At 42.9% G+C, this 16,492-nt stretch overlaps 1 protein-coding gene across 7 annotated transcripts in view; it reads left to right on the top strand.

Annotated features, from left to right (window-relative positions):
* Positions 1 to 16,492, top strand: part of DAPK2 (death associated protein kinase 2) — a 118,817-nt gene that overhangs the window by 72,174 nt on the left and 30,151 nt on the right. For 5 of the 7 annotated variants that reach the window (XM_039865337.1, XM_039865335.1, XM_039865336.1 and 2 more), the window contains exons 3-4: positions 1,351 to 1,572; positions 8,262 to 8,400. In XM_039865337.1, coding sequence (XP_039721271.1) covers positions 1,351 to 1,572; positions 8,262 to 8,400 — 361 coding nt within the window. Of the gene's footprint in view, positions 1 to 1,348; positions 1,573 to 8,261; positions 8,401 to 16,492 lie in introns of those variants that run through there. The other 2 variants (XM_039865341.1, XM_039865339.1) reach the window with 2 other exon arrangements.

Raw genomic sequence — 16,492 nt, forward strand, 5'->3', positions numbered from 1 at the left:
ATTTTGAAGGTTGTCTCACTGAGTGTTATTCTAGTAATAGCATGGTTCAGATGTGATGCTATTTTCTGAGGTTGAGGCAAATCTCCAGAGCATTTCATTGTGCAGCTCTTATCCAGAGCTACTAAGAGAGTATTCCCTAAGAGTGGAGTCTGATAGCCTCTTAAGCCATTAAGCTGAACCTTAAAACTTTTTGAGTTCTGTCTCAAGCAGTCAGTAGGTATTGTGGGTGGTGAGAAAACATGGGGCAATGGTAGAAAATGATGGAAGGGGAGTGGGAGGACCCTCCAGGAGGGGTAGCCACTGGGCGGTCTCCAGGGACTTAGAGCAGCTCCCACTGATTGCCTGAACTGAGAATGTGAAGCAGAGGCTGCTGCCCTTTCCTGTGCGGTGGGATGCCCCGGGAATATTTGGGGAAGCAGTCTCAAGGCCGCCGGCTGCTCTGGCATGGACACCATTGTATGGATGCTGTCTCGGTCCCCAGAGTGAAGGATTTCCAGGTGCAACCTGACTCCTGTATCTTATAGGCTTTGTGGACAGTGGTCTAGGTGCCCAACTCTAGGGTCTGGCTTTGCCATTAACTCTGTAATGATCTCAGGTGAATCACTTGACCTCTCCCATGCCTCGGTTTCCAAACATTCTACAACTCTGTGGTCCCATCAGCCTTCTTGAACTCCCATTATAGTTACTGACAGTGTTAGGCTGCTTCCACCCTGAACAAAATCCCTACCAACCCAGCCTGCATAGCCTCTGGCTGTCTTTACATTAACTGCATCATCCTCATATTTGTTTGGTCCCCCTATTGTCTAGCAGCTTAGCTCATGTCAGGTAATTGAGATTTTTATTTGTTGGGAGGGGGTTAGGAGCAAAGGTGCAAGCATGAGAATATAAAGGTTCTTGTTATCTCATTCCAAATGGATGAATTTGTGCTTGTGTCCAGATAGAGATGATTGTTACCGTTAGTATTTTGACTGTGCCAGTCTTTTTTTTTCCTTTTTAATCTTTCTGTTACATAGTATAAGCCTCTGGACATTGTGATTTTATCTGGCGAGTACTAGACTTGGGTTCTAGCTGAGGCTTTGGAGACAGGTTTTGTCATTCTGAACAAATCAATAACCTTTTAGAGTCTCAGAGTTCACACTGATACACTGGGAATGACATTCCTTCAGGATTCACATGAACTGAGGGGAAGCCCAGTACCTGCCCCACTGATGGCCAGGTGGGGATGCTGGCTGGTGGCATGATTTGTCCTGCCTTGGCTCTGAATTAGTGTGGCCTGGGGGCCAACAGTTGGGTCACTTCCCTGATGTGGCCACAGTGACACCTTAATTGTGTGAATCTGTGTCCCCACAGCGGCCAGTTTGCCATCGTGAAGAAGTGTCGGGAGAAGAGCACTGGGCTGGAGTACGCAGCCAAGTTCATCAAGAAGCGGCAGAGCCGGGCCAGCCGGCGGGGCGTGAGCCGGGAGGAGATCGAGCGGGAGGTGAGCATCCTGCGGCAGGTGCTGCACCCCAACGTCATCACGCTGCACGATGTCTTCGAGAACCGCACCGACGTGGTGCTCATCCTGGAGCTGTGAGTGGGCTGCCGGGACCCATGGTGGGCAGCAGGGGCAGGCAGGGCAGTGGAAGCTCCTGCCACAGGCCCCAGAGGGCAGCAGCAACCAGACCTAAGCTTGACCCAGAGGGGATGAAGTCAGTGGTGGGTGGTTTCCCTCAGTTACCCCCATCCTCCTTCTGAACCTGGGCCAAAGCAGGGGTGGGCTTGCAGGGGCAGAGGGTAATGGCTTTCATTGGGCTCTGGAGATCGAAGGAAAGACATGGCTGACGCTGGGGTCATTTCCACAGGTTAGCAAGCATGTGCGAGGATGGAGGGAGGAAGGGAAGAGGAGGGGGATGGGAAGCAGATGAGACTGTCAAGGAGGGGTCTGTTCTATGACCAAGGGAAAAACAAATATCCTTCAGGCTCTGTGAAGCCCTTTGCCAGCCTTTTCCTGGGAAAAATCTACCTCATTTGTACTGTGATGTCTTTATTGTTATAGTAACTACTATTTAGAGAACATTTGCCAAATACTTCATGTTTGTTATCTGTTCAGTCCTCACAGGGACTGTGATGAGGGAAGTGTCCTACTAACATAGACGTTACTTTGTATTTACTATGCCAAGCACTTCTCTTTCTTCATTTACTCTTAATAATCCTATCACACAGAGATTCTTCTTATCCCCATTTACCAATAAGAATCCTGAGGGGCCAGGTCACTTACCCGATCCACTAGCCAGGAAGTGGTAGGGAAGGTGTTACCAGACCAGACCAGGCCCAAACTCTCAGTAGTTGCCAGCCAAAAGGTAACTGTGAGATAATTTTATAAGAAGGAAGTTTATTGCAAGCCTGCAAGCAAGGACCATACCAAGGAGTGCTCCCAGAGCAGTGTGTTCCTTGAACAAAGCATCTGATCCATTTTTTTTTCCCGTTACCAGATTTGCATGTTTTGGGGTTTAAAAATTTTTTTTATTATTATTTTATTTATTTTATTTTTACTTTTCAATTACAATTGACATTCGCTATTAGTTTCTGGTGTATAGCATAGCAGTTACACATTTATATAACTTATGAAGTGATCCCCCCAATAAATCTAGTATGCACCTGACATTTTGCATAGTTATTACAATATTATTGACTATATTCCCCATGCTGTGCTTTATATCCCTGTGACTATTTTGTAATTGCCAATTTGTACTTCTTAATCTCTTCATTCACCTTTTTCACCCAACCCCCCGAACCCCCTCCCACCTGGCAGTCATCAATTTGTTCTCTGTAGCTGTGAGTTTGTTTCTGTTTTGTTTGTTTGTTTTGTTTCTTAGATTCCACATATAAGTGAGATCATATGGTATTTGTCTTTCTCTGTCTGACTTATTTCACCTAGCATAATACCCTCTAGGTCCATCCATGTTGTTGCAAATGGTAAATTTTCATTCTTTTTTATGGTCAAGTAATATTCTTTATCGAATCACCTATCGAAGGACATTTGGGTCTTGTTTTCGAATCCATTCAACCACCCTATGTCTTTTGATTGGAGCATTTAATCCATTTACATTTAAAGTAATTATTAATAGGTATGTAGTTATTGCCATTTTATGATTTATATTTATTATCTTTTTTTTTTCTCCTTAAAAAAGTATCTTTAACGTTTCTTGTAATACTGGTTTGGTGGTGATGAACTCCTTTAGCTTTTTCTTGTCTTAGAGCATCTGATCCATTTTTACTGGGGGAAATCATGCATAAACATCACGGTGGGCTTTGTCATTGCATGTATAGGTGGGGACATTCCTGTGCCTACATAGTTTGAAAACATGGCTCTACATACATTGCATGCTCAAAAATGGCAGAGAATCTCTGCCTTTGGGTGGAGATTTTGGTATTATAATGAGAGTAAGTATTTATATAATACTATATATACTATATATAAGTGTATATATAATACTGTAAGTTTAGTATTATAATGAGGAAAGTTCATGAGGTCACTACAGGTTCCTTCAAGGTGCTTCAGCCGGTCTCTGGCAGTTTCAGCCAGTTCACTGCTGGTCCTACAAAACATCCTGGGTTTGTTCCTGAAAAACAGTTCTGGCAATCATCAATGTCAAGGATTGCAGTTATGGAAGGAATTTTAGCTGATTTTGTCTTGGTCTTTCTGTGAAACTTTTAGCAAATTACAAGATATACATCACACAATCAAAGTGGGGTTACAGGTTAGTCAAGGCAAAGTCCACACTGCTTGAGCAGACAGCTGTGAGCGTGAGGTAGGATGGCTTTATGCTGGCCCAGCCTGGTGGAATTTGGATGTGACACCAAGTTCCCAGGGACTGTCTCTCCTGGAGGTATCTCCATGGGATAGGGAGAGGTGGGCTTCAGGCAGACAAGAGAGTTTGAGTTCAGCTGTGGCACAAGTCACAATGGCTTTGTCCAGTCATGCAGCAAGACACCGTGTTGGAAATGTTCTGCACCTCACAGGTGTGCATGCGTCTGCCAGTTAGCAGAGGAGAGGTGGCATTTGTCTCAGCAATCTGTGACTTTGTGACCTTGGGCAAGTCACTTCATCCCTCTGAGCTTCAGATCTCATCTGTAAACCAGGCAGCCATACTTAACCTGCCTACATGGGGCACGGACCACCTGGAATTTGAGCTCATTCTAATTTGAGAATTATGTTCTGATATTGCCAGGATAGAGCTTTATGTGGCAGATGAGCATTTGCATTTTCTTGCATTTATTCTTAAATTATCCATAGAGTTGCCTGTGCTTTCTCTTTCTCTGACTCCCAGTGTCCTCTGTGTTTCTCCCATGGACTACAGCCAGGTGAACTGGTTGGTGTATGCACCTGCCTGGCCCAGACAAGCCTGGTGGGTTTCTACAGTGTGGCCAGCTATGCGGACAGCTAGAGTTGTGACATGCCCCAAGGCTAATGGCGAGCAGATGGCACACTGATTCCAAGCAGAGAGTGACAAGCCCACCTTCACTGGGAAGGCCAGGTCACTTCTTTAAAAACTATTATCAAAAAAAATTTACAGGAATTTCTGAAAAGCAATTACATTCATAATCCTACCAACCAAATACAGCTATTTATGTGTTTTTTTTGGTGATTCCTCTCAGTTTTTATTCTATTTATATAGAATTATTGTATTTCTAAAATTTCCTGCTCTACTTTTTCCCCAGTTAATATAATTTCATAAATAGCCTTTTTTTCTTTTAACTGACCGTATCATGTTTCATTGAATTAAATACCCATCTTTCCTTTCTTTGGACATTTTTTTCCCCCAGCTTTTATCCAGTAGAAATTTTACTGCCATAAAACAACTTTCTTCCCATAAATTTCCCCTTTTCTTTTGAATTAACTTTTTCAGATAAATCCTCAGGAATGGGATAACTAGGCTGACATTTTTAGGGGTCCTGATAACCTCACTTTCGTAGGATGGTGTTGGTTAACCAGTACCACCTGTAACATAGCAGCATTCCTATTTGCCTTGCCAGACCTGGGTCATTTGTTTTAAAATAAGGTTCTTTATTTATTGACCTATATAGTTATAAAATGATACTTTGTTGTCATTTTAATTGGTGTTTCTGTAATTGCTAGGGAAATTCTGTTTCTCCCTGTTTATATAACCCCAGGAGTTGAGGTCTGAGATGCCCTCGCGATGTCCCTGTTTCTCCCAGCAGGGCTCATGGTCAACCAACAGTATGTGCCCTCTTTTCGTGAACTGTCACCATCCATAGCATCAGTTGTCACACTTGTGCTCCTGTGACTCATTTGAGCTGCTGTGTTTCTTGAGTTCTGTATGGTCTAGTTTCTCTGTCTCCTTTACTTTCAAGCTGTCTCACTGCTCTTAGGGTGCCTGTCTGTGCATGGGTGCTAGGGATTGTTAAGACTGTGCCTAAACTGTGTATGGCTAGGGTCTGAGAGGGAAGACCTCCTGGGAGAGAAGGTCTTGTCATAGGCTTTTGTGTTTGGACTTGGTGACTCCTGTTGGGCTGATCGGGAGTCTTGGCTTCCTGCTCTTCGCTTTTCTCTAATAGGTTAGTAAGTTTGCCTGAAACTTAAATATAGGTAGTAGTGACACCTGCTCAGTTGAAATTTGCAGGTTTTGTGGATGAGTCTATGCCAGTCACACTGCCCCTCTCAGCACCTGTCGTCTGGTATGAGTCTTCCTCTTGCTTTCTGCCAAAGTGGCTAGTACTAGGACATTTTAATATTATTAAATTAAAATTTTTTTAATTAAAATATTTTGAATATTTTAAAGCAAATCTCAGACACTGTGTCATTTTACATGTAAATACTTTAGCATGCATCTCTAACTGATGACAGTTTTTTAAAAAATGTGGCCATCATGTATTTATTACACTTGACAGAATAATCCAGCCAGGCCTTGGGTCCGTCAAGACTGTCTGTGCTTTCGTTCCTAGTGATATTTCCCAACAGACCCAAAGATATCTTTTTACAATGATTTTATTTGAATTAGCATCCAAGTAAGGCCCCTATACTGCGGTTGGTTCTTTTGTCTCTTATGCCTCTTTTATTCTATAGCAATTCTCCTTCCCCCTCTTTTTTGATGCTAGTGATTCGTTGGAAAAATTAGGTCATTTGTCCTGTTGACTGTATCACAGTCTAGATCTGGTTTAGTCTTTCCTTGTGGCATTATTTAACTCGTCCCTCTATCTCCAGTATTTTCTGTAAACTAGAAGTTAGGTCTAAATGAGAAAACCTTCCTATTGGTGCTATATAATATAATGTGAACCATATGTGCAGTTTTAGATTTTCTAGTAGCCACATTGAATAAGAAGTAAAAAGAAGCAGGTGAATTAATTTTAATAATATTTTAATTCAGTATATACAAAATATTATCATTTTAACATGCAATCAGTATAAAAATCATGAATGAGATATTTTACATTCTTTTTTTCATGTTACATCTTCAAAACCCAAAGTATAAGTATTTTATGCTTTTAGGACATCCTAATTCATTAGCAATGTGATCGTTAGAGTGAAATGCAATCTTACCAAAGCAATAAAGTTGTCATTAGAGGAAAATATTTTACATCACTTCGATTTTTGAATTAAAATGAAGTAAAATTTAAAATTCAGTTCCTCAGTTGCACTAGCCATATTTCAAATGCTCAGTAGTCACATGTGACTAGTGGTTGCCATATTGGACAGCATATGTGGAGAACATTTCCTTCACTGCAGGAAGTTCTGTTTGACAGAGCTAACAAGAAACTTAAGCAGATTTAGGTTCAGTTTTTTAAGTCATAATACTTCATAGGTGTGGCTGTGTACTCCTATTTTACCTCATGAGGTACAATTCTATTTTTCATGACGCTAAGATTGATTAGTAGGTCCAGGTGTGCTTCTGGACATTTTAAAAGAAAGGACAAAAGAAGATTTTGATGCTCTTTATTTAGGATGGTCTAGGTGGCAGGGAGTGATTTGCAAAAGTGGGACAGAAGCTATTCTGGCTGTACAAGAATCATCCTCGGATACTCAGTATGACATAGTGGTTGAATCCTGACTCTATCACTTGCTAGCTATGTGACCTTGGGCAAGTCACTTAACCTCTCGGAGCTTCTGTTTCTTCAGCTGTGAAATAGAAAAATAATAGTACTTAGCTCATAGGGTATTGTGATGATTAAATGAGATAATGTGCATACAGTATATATTATACAGAGTATTTAGTGAATATTAATTACCATTCGTATGTTGTTTTTATTGTAAAAATACAGGTTACAAGGCCTTGCTACTAGAGAATCTAATTTGGTAGGGTCTGTGGTGGGACCTGGGAATCTGCATTTTAAATAAGGTCTCTAGGTGATCCGGAGTTCCTGAACCACCCAGTCCATATCCTTTCCTGAGATCTTTTCCTGGGGTGACCCTCAGCTCTGTCCCAGCCTCAGAAAAGTACATACTGGCTGGACATTTGTCAGAGGACGAATGCACCCATCAGAGTTGCCAGATTTAGCAAATAAAAATCTCCTAATTTATCTGGCAACCCTAAGTCCCTAATTCAGATAAAACTGTAAACTAGTATTTATAGGGGAGATTCTTTTTGCTCTGTGTGTCTCCATTCCTGTCATGTCAACCATAGGATGCAAGAGTATGGTGTCTAAGGACAAAAGTAGTACTTCAGAGTTTTTAGAGATGAATATTATTAATCGGTCTTTATGTTTAAATTAGGGACCATGCCTAGATTCTCTTGGGTCTTTGATGAGGCCATCTTTTATAAAATCAAAGAAAGGGGCTTTAGGAGCCACCTTGCTCAATCTGCTTGTTTTGCAGGTAAGGACACTGACGCCTGCCGGGGGTGGAGGAAGTGAGTTGTCCAAAGTCAGTGGCGGGGCTGGACTGGAACCTACGTCTCCAGTTTCTGGCCCAGCTTATGTTCCTCTTTGTCATCCCACAGCACTTGTTTCTGTCCTCTGCTACCTCAGTCGTATATGGGGGAGAGGTGACACCCACGGTCACTAGGGACCTGGGCCTAGAGTGTGAGCAGAGGCCCTTCTACTGATATCCTAAGGATGGTTCCTGCCCTTGTGATCCAAAAGGATGAACACAGCCAACAGAAGCAAAGTCAGTTTCTGGTGCTGGTTGGACAAAGCCCCAAAGATTGGTGAAGGGATTCTGCCTCACAGGATGCCCGGGGGTCAGGTTCAGGAGCTGCACCCATTGGCCTGGCCTCATGACACATAGGGCTGACTGGGCACCTCCCGCCGGTGTTTTGCAGAGTTTCTGGAGGAGAGCTATTTGACTTCCTGGCCCAGAAGGAGTCGCTGAGTGAGGAGGAGGCCACCAGCTTCATTAAGCAGATTTTGGATGGGGTGAACTACCTTCACGCCAAGAAAATTGCTCACTTTGATCTCAAGGTCAGTGAAGGGGGTGAGGGAAAAGAACTTGTTTAGGAAGAATGGGTCCAGTCTCTCCTGACATCATCGCCAGGAGGGGTCAACATCTATGTGGCCCTCTTTCCCCATCATACAGTTGAAAACTTTGAGCTCCCGGGAAAGAAGCGATGACACAGAAATTGTCCACCTCCCCAGTTTCATTTCACATATAAGGTTTCCTTCAGACGGGGCTGACTGCAAGAAGCTTCTTAATCAGACCACAAGCATCTTCTCTCTTTCAGGGGCACATGGGTTGTAATTTTTAAATAAGTAGGCCATTGATAGGAAACTTAAAACCGAACACATTTCATAAGACTGAACTTTTCAGTAAGCAAGAGCTGAGCTGGCAGAGCTAGAAGCATTCAGAGAGGATGGCTGAGGTTGGCTGGCTCTTTGGACTGTGCACAGCACAGTCTCCAGCATCCCTTGACCAGAGCTTGTAAATCTTAGAGGCCAGGAGCCACTGGCTGCCCTCCCCCACCCCGCCCTTCAAACTACTTTTAAGGGCCACTGATCTTCAGGGTCGAGAAAGTTCACTGTGACCACATAGAACTTCATAAAGCAAGAGTGTGGTCATAGTAGAAGGATCAGTTCCCACAGTAACTGATAGACTGATCAGTTCCCACAGTAACTGCATAGACTGATGAGCCTCTACAGACACCCAAAGCATAAAGACCCATGATCAGAGGGATCTGTTTACCAGGGAGGAGACCCACTCATTTTTTGATCCAGAAACTCCTGTTCTATTTTAAGAACTGTGCTGGGTTCCTGGGTATTGCTACAGATACAAAATCAATTGAGGCCCTACGCTTAAGTTCTTTTCCAGCAACTAGTACAGGAGACAGAATAGAAAGATCAACAACTCTTTAGTGCTGTGATAGAGGGAAGTATGTGGGGAGGTATCTAAGGAAGTATGTGGGGAGGTATGTGGTATCTAAGTCAGATTGGGGTATTTGAGAGAGCTTCCTGGAAGAGGTGGTATTTGAGTTGAGTTTCGAAGGATAAGGAGGCATTATCAGGAGGGAGGCCTTCCTAGGAAGACAAGCCAGCAGTGTATATGGTCCTAAAATAGCACAGTGCATTCAGGGATGTATAGCAAAGGGTGAATGCACTAAATGGCTGAAAAAGAAGCTAGGCGGAGAGCAGGAGGCAGACACAGGGTATGGGAGCTAAGCTAAGGAGGTAGAACTTGACCCTGAGGGATAAGGGGGCCAGGTGATCAGGGAGGTGAGGTGAACAGATGTGTTTCAGAAGGACCTCTCTGGCTGGAAGGATGGATAGAATGGGAACAGCCCGGAGGCTGGGGCCGAGCTAAGAGGCAAATGCAGTAACCCAGGTAAGATGTGACAAGTGCCAAACTAATTTGAAGAGGGGACAGACTCAAGACCTATCACAGCGGTTGATCTGAGGATTGATCAGCTACTTAATTAGATGTGGGAGATGAAGGAAAGGGCAGAATCCATGATGACACCCAAGTTCTGGCCTGGGGACTGGTCCGAAAAGGGTATGGCATGCCCACCGTCTCACAGCAACTGCCCAGGACTTGAGCTCAGTTCCCACACATGAATCTCATCCCTGCACTTACTCTGCAACATGGGGTGACCTGCTGTGTGTCCCCTCAGTCTGGTCCTCCCTCTTTATGCCTATTGTCATTTCTTGCAGTATTTTGAATTCTTCCAGCAGAAGACGTCTTGAAGAGTTTGACTCAGGTGTCACAGCATAAAAGTCAGGGTCACCCAGGAGGGTGTGGCCTGGGCAAGCCTTTGGACCTGAGGGTGGTAATATACCCGGCAGGAAATGGTTTACCTGGATTGTACCTGTGTCTCCTTCCTGATAATACTATGGACAATTAACTTGTTTTCATGTCTTTGCTGGCTCCGAGAGACCAGCCTCAAAATGGGCTCCTTTGTTCTCCAGTGGGTCTGGTGGAGGTGTGAGGAATTGTGGCGGCCCACAGGCCTCGTGACTAACTATAGCAGGTTTGTGCTGTTCTGTTTGCTTCTATGGCAGCTTGCTGTGGGGGCGGGGGGAGAGTGCTGGTAGGGAGTTAGCCAGGTCAGAGTTTGATCCTCACTCTACTGTGTGCCAGGATACAACTGAACCTCAGTTGTTTTTAGCACAAATAATAATACTTGCCTGGCAGAGTTGTTGTAAGGGTTAGAGAGAAGCAGCATGAAATGCTGAATACAGACTAGGTGCTCTGTAATAGTAGCTGGTGTTGTTATTTCCCTTCCCAGAATAGAGGAAAAGAAAACACAACTCTTGTTATACCATTTTGGGCCCCAATAGACCAGGGAAAAAAGCCTACTAGTGCAAGTCTAAACTGCCCAGCAGAGAACTGAGGTTGGTTGTTAGGTGGGGTTGCTGGTGGGGGATTTTGTCTGGCTCCTGGGATCCAGGTGAATGTTTTCTACAATTTGGAGGCAGTTTGGGTTTCTCCTGGATGTGTATAGAGTGAGGATGGTGCTAACACCCACCCTGGCCTCATATCCTTAGAGGTGTGAGGGCACTGAGTCTTCTGGCTCTCCCGCCAGTGGGTCTCTTGGCCTGGGCCCAGCTGGACAACATCGGGAAGTGATATGTAGCTGGAACTCAGCAGAATTACCTCATGATTGGGTAGATACTGCCTGCAGCCAGAATGTGTGTATGTGTGCCCCCTGGCTGGAACTTTCTGCCAGCTGCAGGGGATCATGCAGAAGGTCCAGCAGGTAGCTTAGAGGGGGCTTCTTGGTTCCATGTTGTTTCCCATTAGAGAAAATTGATTTTAGATGAATACATTTTTATTCCTGGTTTTCATTCTCAATGAGGGGCTTCTGTTTTCTCCTCCTCTTGTATTCTGTTACTCCTTGGCAAGTGAGTCAGGCTTGCTGCCTCACAAACACAGCGATCACATTGTCTCCACTCCCCTACCTATGATCTGTTCTCCACATTCACACTGAAGGAGCAGGTGATGGAGGAGGATCAGCTCTCGGGCCTGTCTTTGGAATATGAATGACCTCTCCTACTATGCTCAGCCATTGTACTAGGGATGGTGAGGCTGTGTCTCTGCTTACAACATGCTCCAGGCCTTGTGGCAGAAGACAGATAAATGGACAAATTAATGCCAATAAACAGTCTCGGTAAACAGGTCATAGCATGCTGTTGCCCAGAAATTGGTGATGGATCCTTGTCACCCATAGGATAAATGAACCCATTCTCAGCTTGGCATCCAGGCCTTTCTTACACTGTCTTAGCCTTGATTCTGGCCTCATTCACCATTTCCGCATTTTTGTTGCCCCAAGCAACAAGACCACAGATACTGTTCTGGCCTCTATTCATGCTCTTCCCATCCAGGAAGCTGCTGCTCTTTTTTTTTTTTCCTCTGCCCATGGATTTCCTGCTCATCCTTTGAAGCCTAGCAGAAATGTCATTTCCTCTGGGAAGTCTTTCCCATCTCCGTCATACCTGAGAACTAACCCACCTCTCTGCTTCTGTTGCCCTTTGCACAGACTTCTGCTGAGAGCATTTATTACTGTGAATCACTTTCTGCTGCTTGTGTCTAGCACAGTGCCTGACACGTGACAAGTTGCTCAGTGTCGAGAAAATGAGTAAATGAATTTTTTAATAAGACCGAATGCGCGAATGAATGGCAAAGGCCCTTTCATGTCACCTGGAAGATGCAAAAGACATTGCAGGCTTTCAATTCAATGATGCAACCCTTTATTGAGGGACTATTTTATGCCAGAGGGTAGGGTGACAAGTATCAATGTGATATGGTACCTGCTTTCCAAGAGCCCACCGCCTCCTGGGAGATAGCCATAGTGGAACTTGGTGGGGAGGCCACCTGAAATAAAAGCTAACCCAAGAAATGCTTACTTCCACGGGGTAAGCTCTGTCTCCACCTCAGCAGAGTGAATATCATCCCGGTGTGTGGCGTAAATTCACTGCAGAAAGGCCTGCTGGTGTAGGTAGGCAGGCGTTGTGAAGGTGATGATGTTGCCTTGTATTTACATAGACAGAAGGGGTATTGGGGCTGTCTGCCCCTCAGTACCGGGTAGCATCTGATGTACCTTCAGATATTCCTTCCACAGGGTGGGTTACCAGGAAATGGGGCTTAGTGCCACCCAGAAACCTCACCCTGGTATGTAATCCCAACACAAATAAAAACCTTATAGTGGGTGTTTTGTGTCATTTGTGTTTATTTTGGATGTGGGAGTTTCCTCTTTGAGTAAGGGTGTGTCCCCACCCTCCCCCACAGCTCTAACCTGATCCAACTTGAGAATTCAGAAATGGAAGGTAATCCTCAGATCTGACTAGTACTTTAAACAAAAAGAATGAGACATGAGATTGAATGAAATTGTTTGCAAGCCAGGAACCCAGAACTTTGAAGGGACTTTTTGATCTATATAAACAGTGTTGAGAAGAGTGAATTCCTAAGCAAAATAGTCCAAAAAATCCAAAATCTTCTATGCTCTGATCATACTTTGAACTGTTCTTATGTTCATGTTGTGATCAGGTCTGCTCATCAAGCTTTCATAAAATGATACAAATATACTTTAAATGTATATGGTGCGTTCTAGAACACAGCATGCTTACATTTGTGCTTTCATTAGATCATCACGGCCACCCACTGAAGTGCAAGTTATGGTCACTTTTTTACATGCAAGGCAATTGAGATTCAGAGAGGCTAAATAACTTATCCAAGATCATGCAGGTATTAAATGATAGGGCTGGGACTTGAACTTAGTGAAGAAACATTAATCGAAGCTGGGCGTTAGCGTTTATTTCATCAGATTCTAACAGTGCAGATTTCTTGCTTCGTGGGTCATGCTTTTTACATACAGTTAATCCAGAGGTCTGTACTGTGCCCTAAATTTATCCTTTGCACAGTTGATTCTCATCTGATTACATTGTTTTTTCTAATAAGTTATTCCTCATACTTAAATAAATCAATTTGTATTTTATTAATTGCTATAAAATGTGCATACATTTGAAGTAGAATTTACAAGAATGGGACTATTTCCATACTAACACCTGGTGGGGCATGGATTGGAGGCGAGACTTGGCAGAGATTTAGGTTGGAGTGAAATTGTAAAGGTTCAGGGCAGACCGAGGAGTTTGTATACGCAGTCACAGCCTCGGAAAGCTTTTTCCTTCAAAATATTTTATTATGAAAACATTTTAAAACAGCTGAAGAAATTGGAGAAGAATACAGTATACCCTTCCCCTAAATTCAACATTTGGTCACATTTGCTTCACCTCTTTCTGTCTTTCAAAACAAAAAATACCCATATATATTTATATAAAGAGCATTGTATATACACACACATATAATTTAAAAATGTTTTGGTATCATTTGAAAGAAAAGTGTAACCATCCTGACACTTCACTCTAAACACTTCAGTATATATATCTCGAGATTAAGATCTGTCTTCTAACAACCCACAGTACCATTACCACACTTAAGAAAATTAACAATAATTTATAGAAGACCTTTAACTGGTGGAGAAACATGGTTCAATTTCTGATTTAGAAAGAAAATTCCCCCAGTAGGGGGAAGAGTGGTTGGCAGAGAATAGGCCAGTTGGAGATTATGATACTAACGTGGGAAAAAGATGAACTAAAGTTACTCCACAAACGTTTTTTTAAAATGAAGTTGGTGGTCTTTTATGCTTTTATAAAAAATAATAATTCATAGAAAATACAAAAATGTACAAAAGAAATTATCCACAAATTTTCTACTCTAAAACAACTATTATTAATAATTGGTGTATTTCCTCTAGATTTTTCTGAACAGGTGTGTGTGTACGTGTGTGTGTGTGTGTGTGTGTGTGTGTGTGTGTGTGTGTGTTTTCAGGTGCTTATAAATATACTGCTTTCACAATTTTCTGTCCTGTTTTTTTCACTTTGTATTCTCACCCAAGGAGCCCATGTGTGCTCTGAAACATTTTACTTTGCTGTGGAAGCTTTTGTACAAGTCCTTGCAAGTGCTGGTTGTGAGTTTTAACTAGCTTCCCTGTTAGGCTACATTTCTTCCCATTCCTCTCCTGCCTCCAAAAGAATTTCAAAAGGGAGGTGGGCATGGAAACATCCAAAGGGAGAATGAATACAGTGGCATTTTCTAGCCAGCAGGCCAGGCAGATTCTCAGTGTGGCAGGACACTGTCGGGCTGATACGAGTTGGAGTAGATTGATCACGATCCCCATTTTACAGATGAGGAACCTAAGAAAAATGCAGTGCCCTTCTCCTCTTTTGTTTTTATTGCCTTTGCCGTCACCGATAGGTGCCCAGAGGCCTCCTGCTGCTCCCAGCTGCCCACAGCCCTCCACTCTGGACCCTAGCCAGACCTGACCAACATTGAAGTATCGTGTTTTCAGACAGTACCTTTTTAAGTTCTATTCACAGCTCCACCATCAGCCCTCCCACTGCAGCTGATCTCAGTAGGAGTGAAAATGTCTGATTCTGGAAGCTGTGAAGGGTGGTAAAAAGAGCAGGTACCTTGACCCTAAGAAGACCTGGGCTCAAACCTAACGCCACCAGTTATTAGTTGTATGGCCTTAAATAAGTTACTTAACTTCTCAGTTCCTCAGTTCCTTATCTGGAAAACATAGACAGTGACCTACTTTACTGAGATTCTGTGCAGTGGTGTTCTGGTAATAGCCAGATCCCCGGAAAACAAATGTATCCCCACACACACTTATTATAAATTTTATGAGATGTTTATAACATAATTTACAAATAATAAAATATGTAATACTTTTTATTGTAAATTCCAGAGAGCCAATTGATTTTTATAGAAAACTTTCCTTGTTTTTTTGTCAAACTCTTATATCAGTAGCCAACCTGTGGATACAGTTGACAAGTGAGTGTAATTCCAACAAAAATGTTGGTTGATATTTTTGTTTACATTAATAAGTAGGTAAAAATGAAACCATGAAGATGTGTGTTGGACTCTATTCATTTGCCAATGACATGAGTGACTTCTTTGCTGAACTGGATAATAGTTTCTGCATATTGAAAATATATTTCCTCAATTTTCTGTGCTATTTACAAAAAAATGGCTAAAGGCACAGCAACCTTTTAAGTTTAGCGTACGTTATTAAGTGATCGTCTCCAGCACTTCTTGAGTCTAGAATTAAGAAGACAATAAATCAAGTCCTGATTTGTGGTGTCTGCTAGTTTCCATGGTGTAAATACACCCACTGTGGCCAATTTCTAGGTACCAACATGATGTCAATGACTGGAGCTGGGAAGAGGGGTGCAGAAGCAATTATTTCTGTATTTCCCCAGTCAGAAGATACTAAAATATAATTAAAAATTAGGAAGCTATAAGTTTTAAGTATTGTTTTAATATAATTTACTTAAGTATAAATTTATATAATTTAATTTTTAATATTAAATAATATTAGTACATAGTTCTTTGACAACTGGCTGGCAGAATTCCTGCAAATTGAACAGTCAGCTGTCATGAGCCAGCAGGCACCACTCCAGCTCATCCCTGCTTCTCTAAGACCCTGTAGGTGAAAGCATTTGTAAACAGGATAGTGCTATATGCAGGCTGACTGTTGTGGGCAGCAGTTGTATAACAATAATGGCAGCCAACATTCACTGAGAACCTAGTAACCATGCAGGCTCTTCTCTGACTGCCCTGCATGTGTTTACTCATTTTATCTACACAACAACCTTGTGAGGGGCGTTCCATGGTGGCGCCTGTCTTATAGAAGGAGGAGGCTGCTTGAGGGCTCCTAGGGCTTCATTGTGCCTCTTTAGTACCCATTACTATATTAATATTCCCATTTCGCAGATGAGGGGCCAAGGCTCATAGAGATGGGTGCCTTGCCAAGGGCAGAAATGGGATTCAAACCCGTGTCTATCCGACGACCAGGACCTCTTTAGAGCTGGTTTCCCAAACACTGGGCCTGTCTGATTTTGACTTCTTTGGAAAACTTGCTTTACAGAACTAATTCTGGGGCCTCATTCCTGGTGAGTTGATTTAATCAATCTGGTATTTTTAACGCCATCTCCAGGGGATTCTGATGGGCAACTAGCTTGGATGGGGGCACTGGCCATCCATAATTTGGGAGTTGTGAGGATC

This window comes from Pteropus medius, unplaced genomic scaffold (assembly GCF_902729225.1).
Source record: "Pteropus medius unplaced genomic scaffold, Ma_sr-lr_union100, whole genome shotgun sequence".
Classification (NCBI taxonomy): domain Eukaryota; kingdom Metazoa; phylum Chordata; class Mammalia; order Chiroptera; family Pteropodidae; genus Pteropus; species Pteropus medius.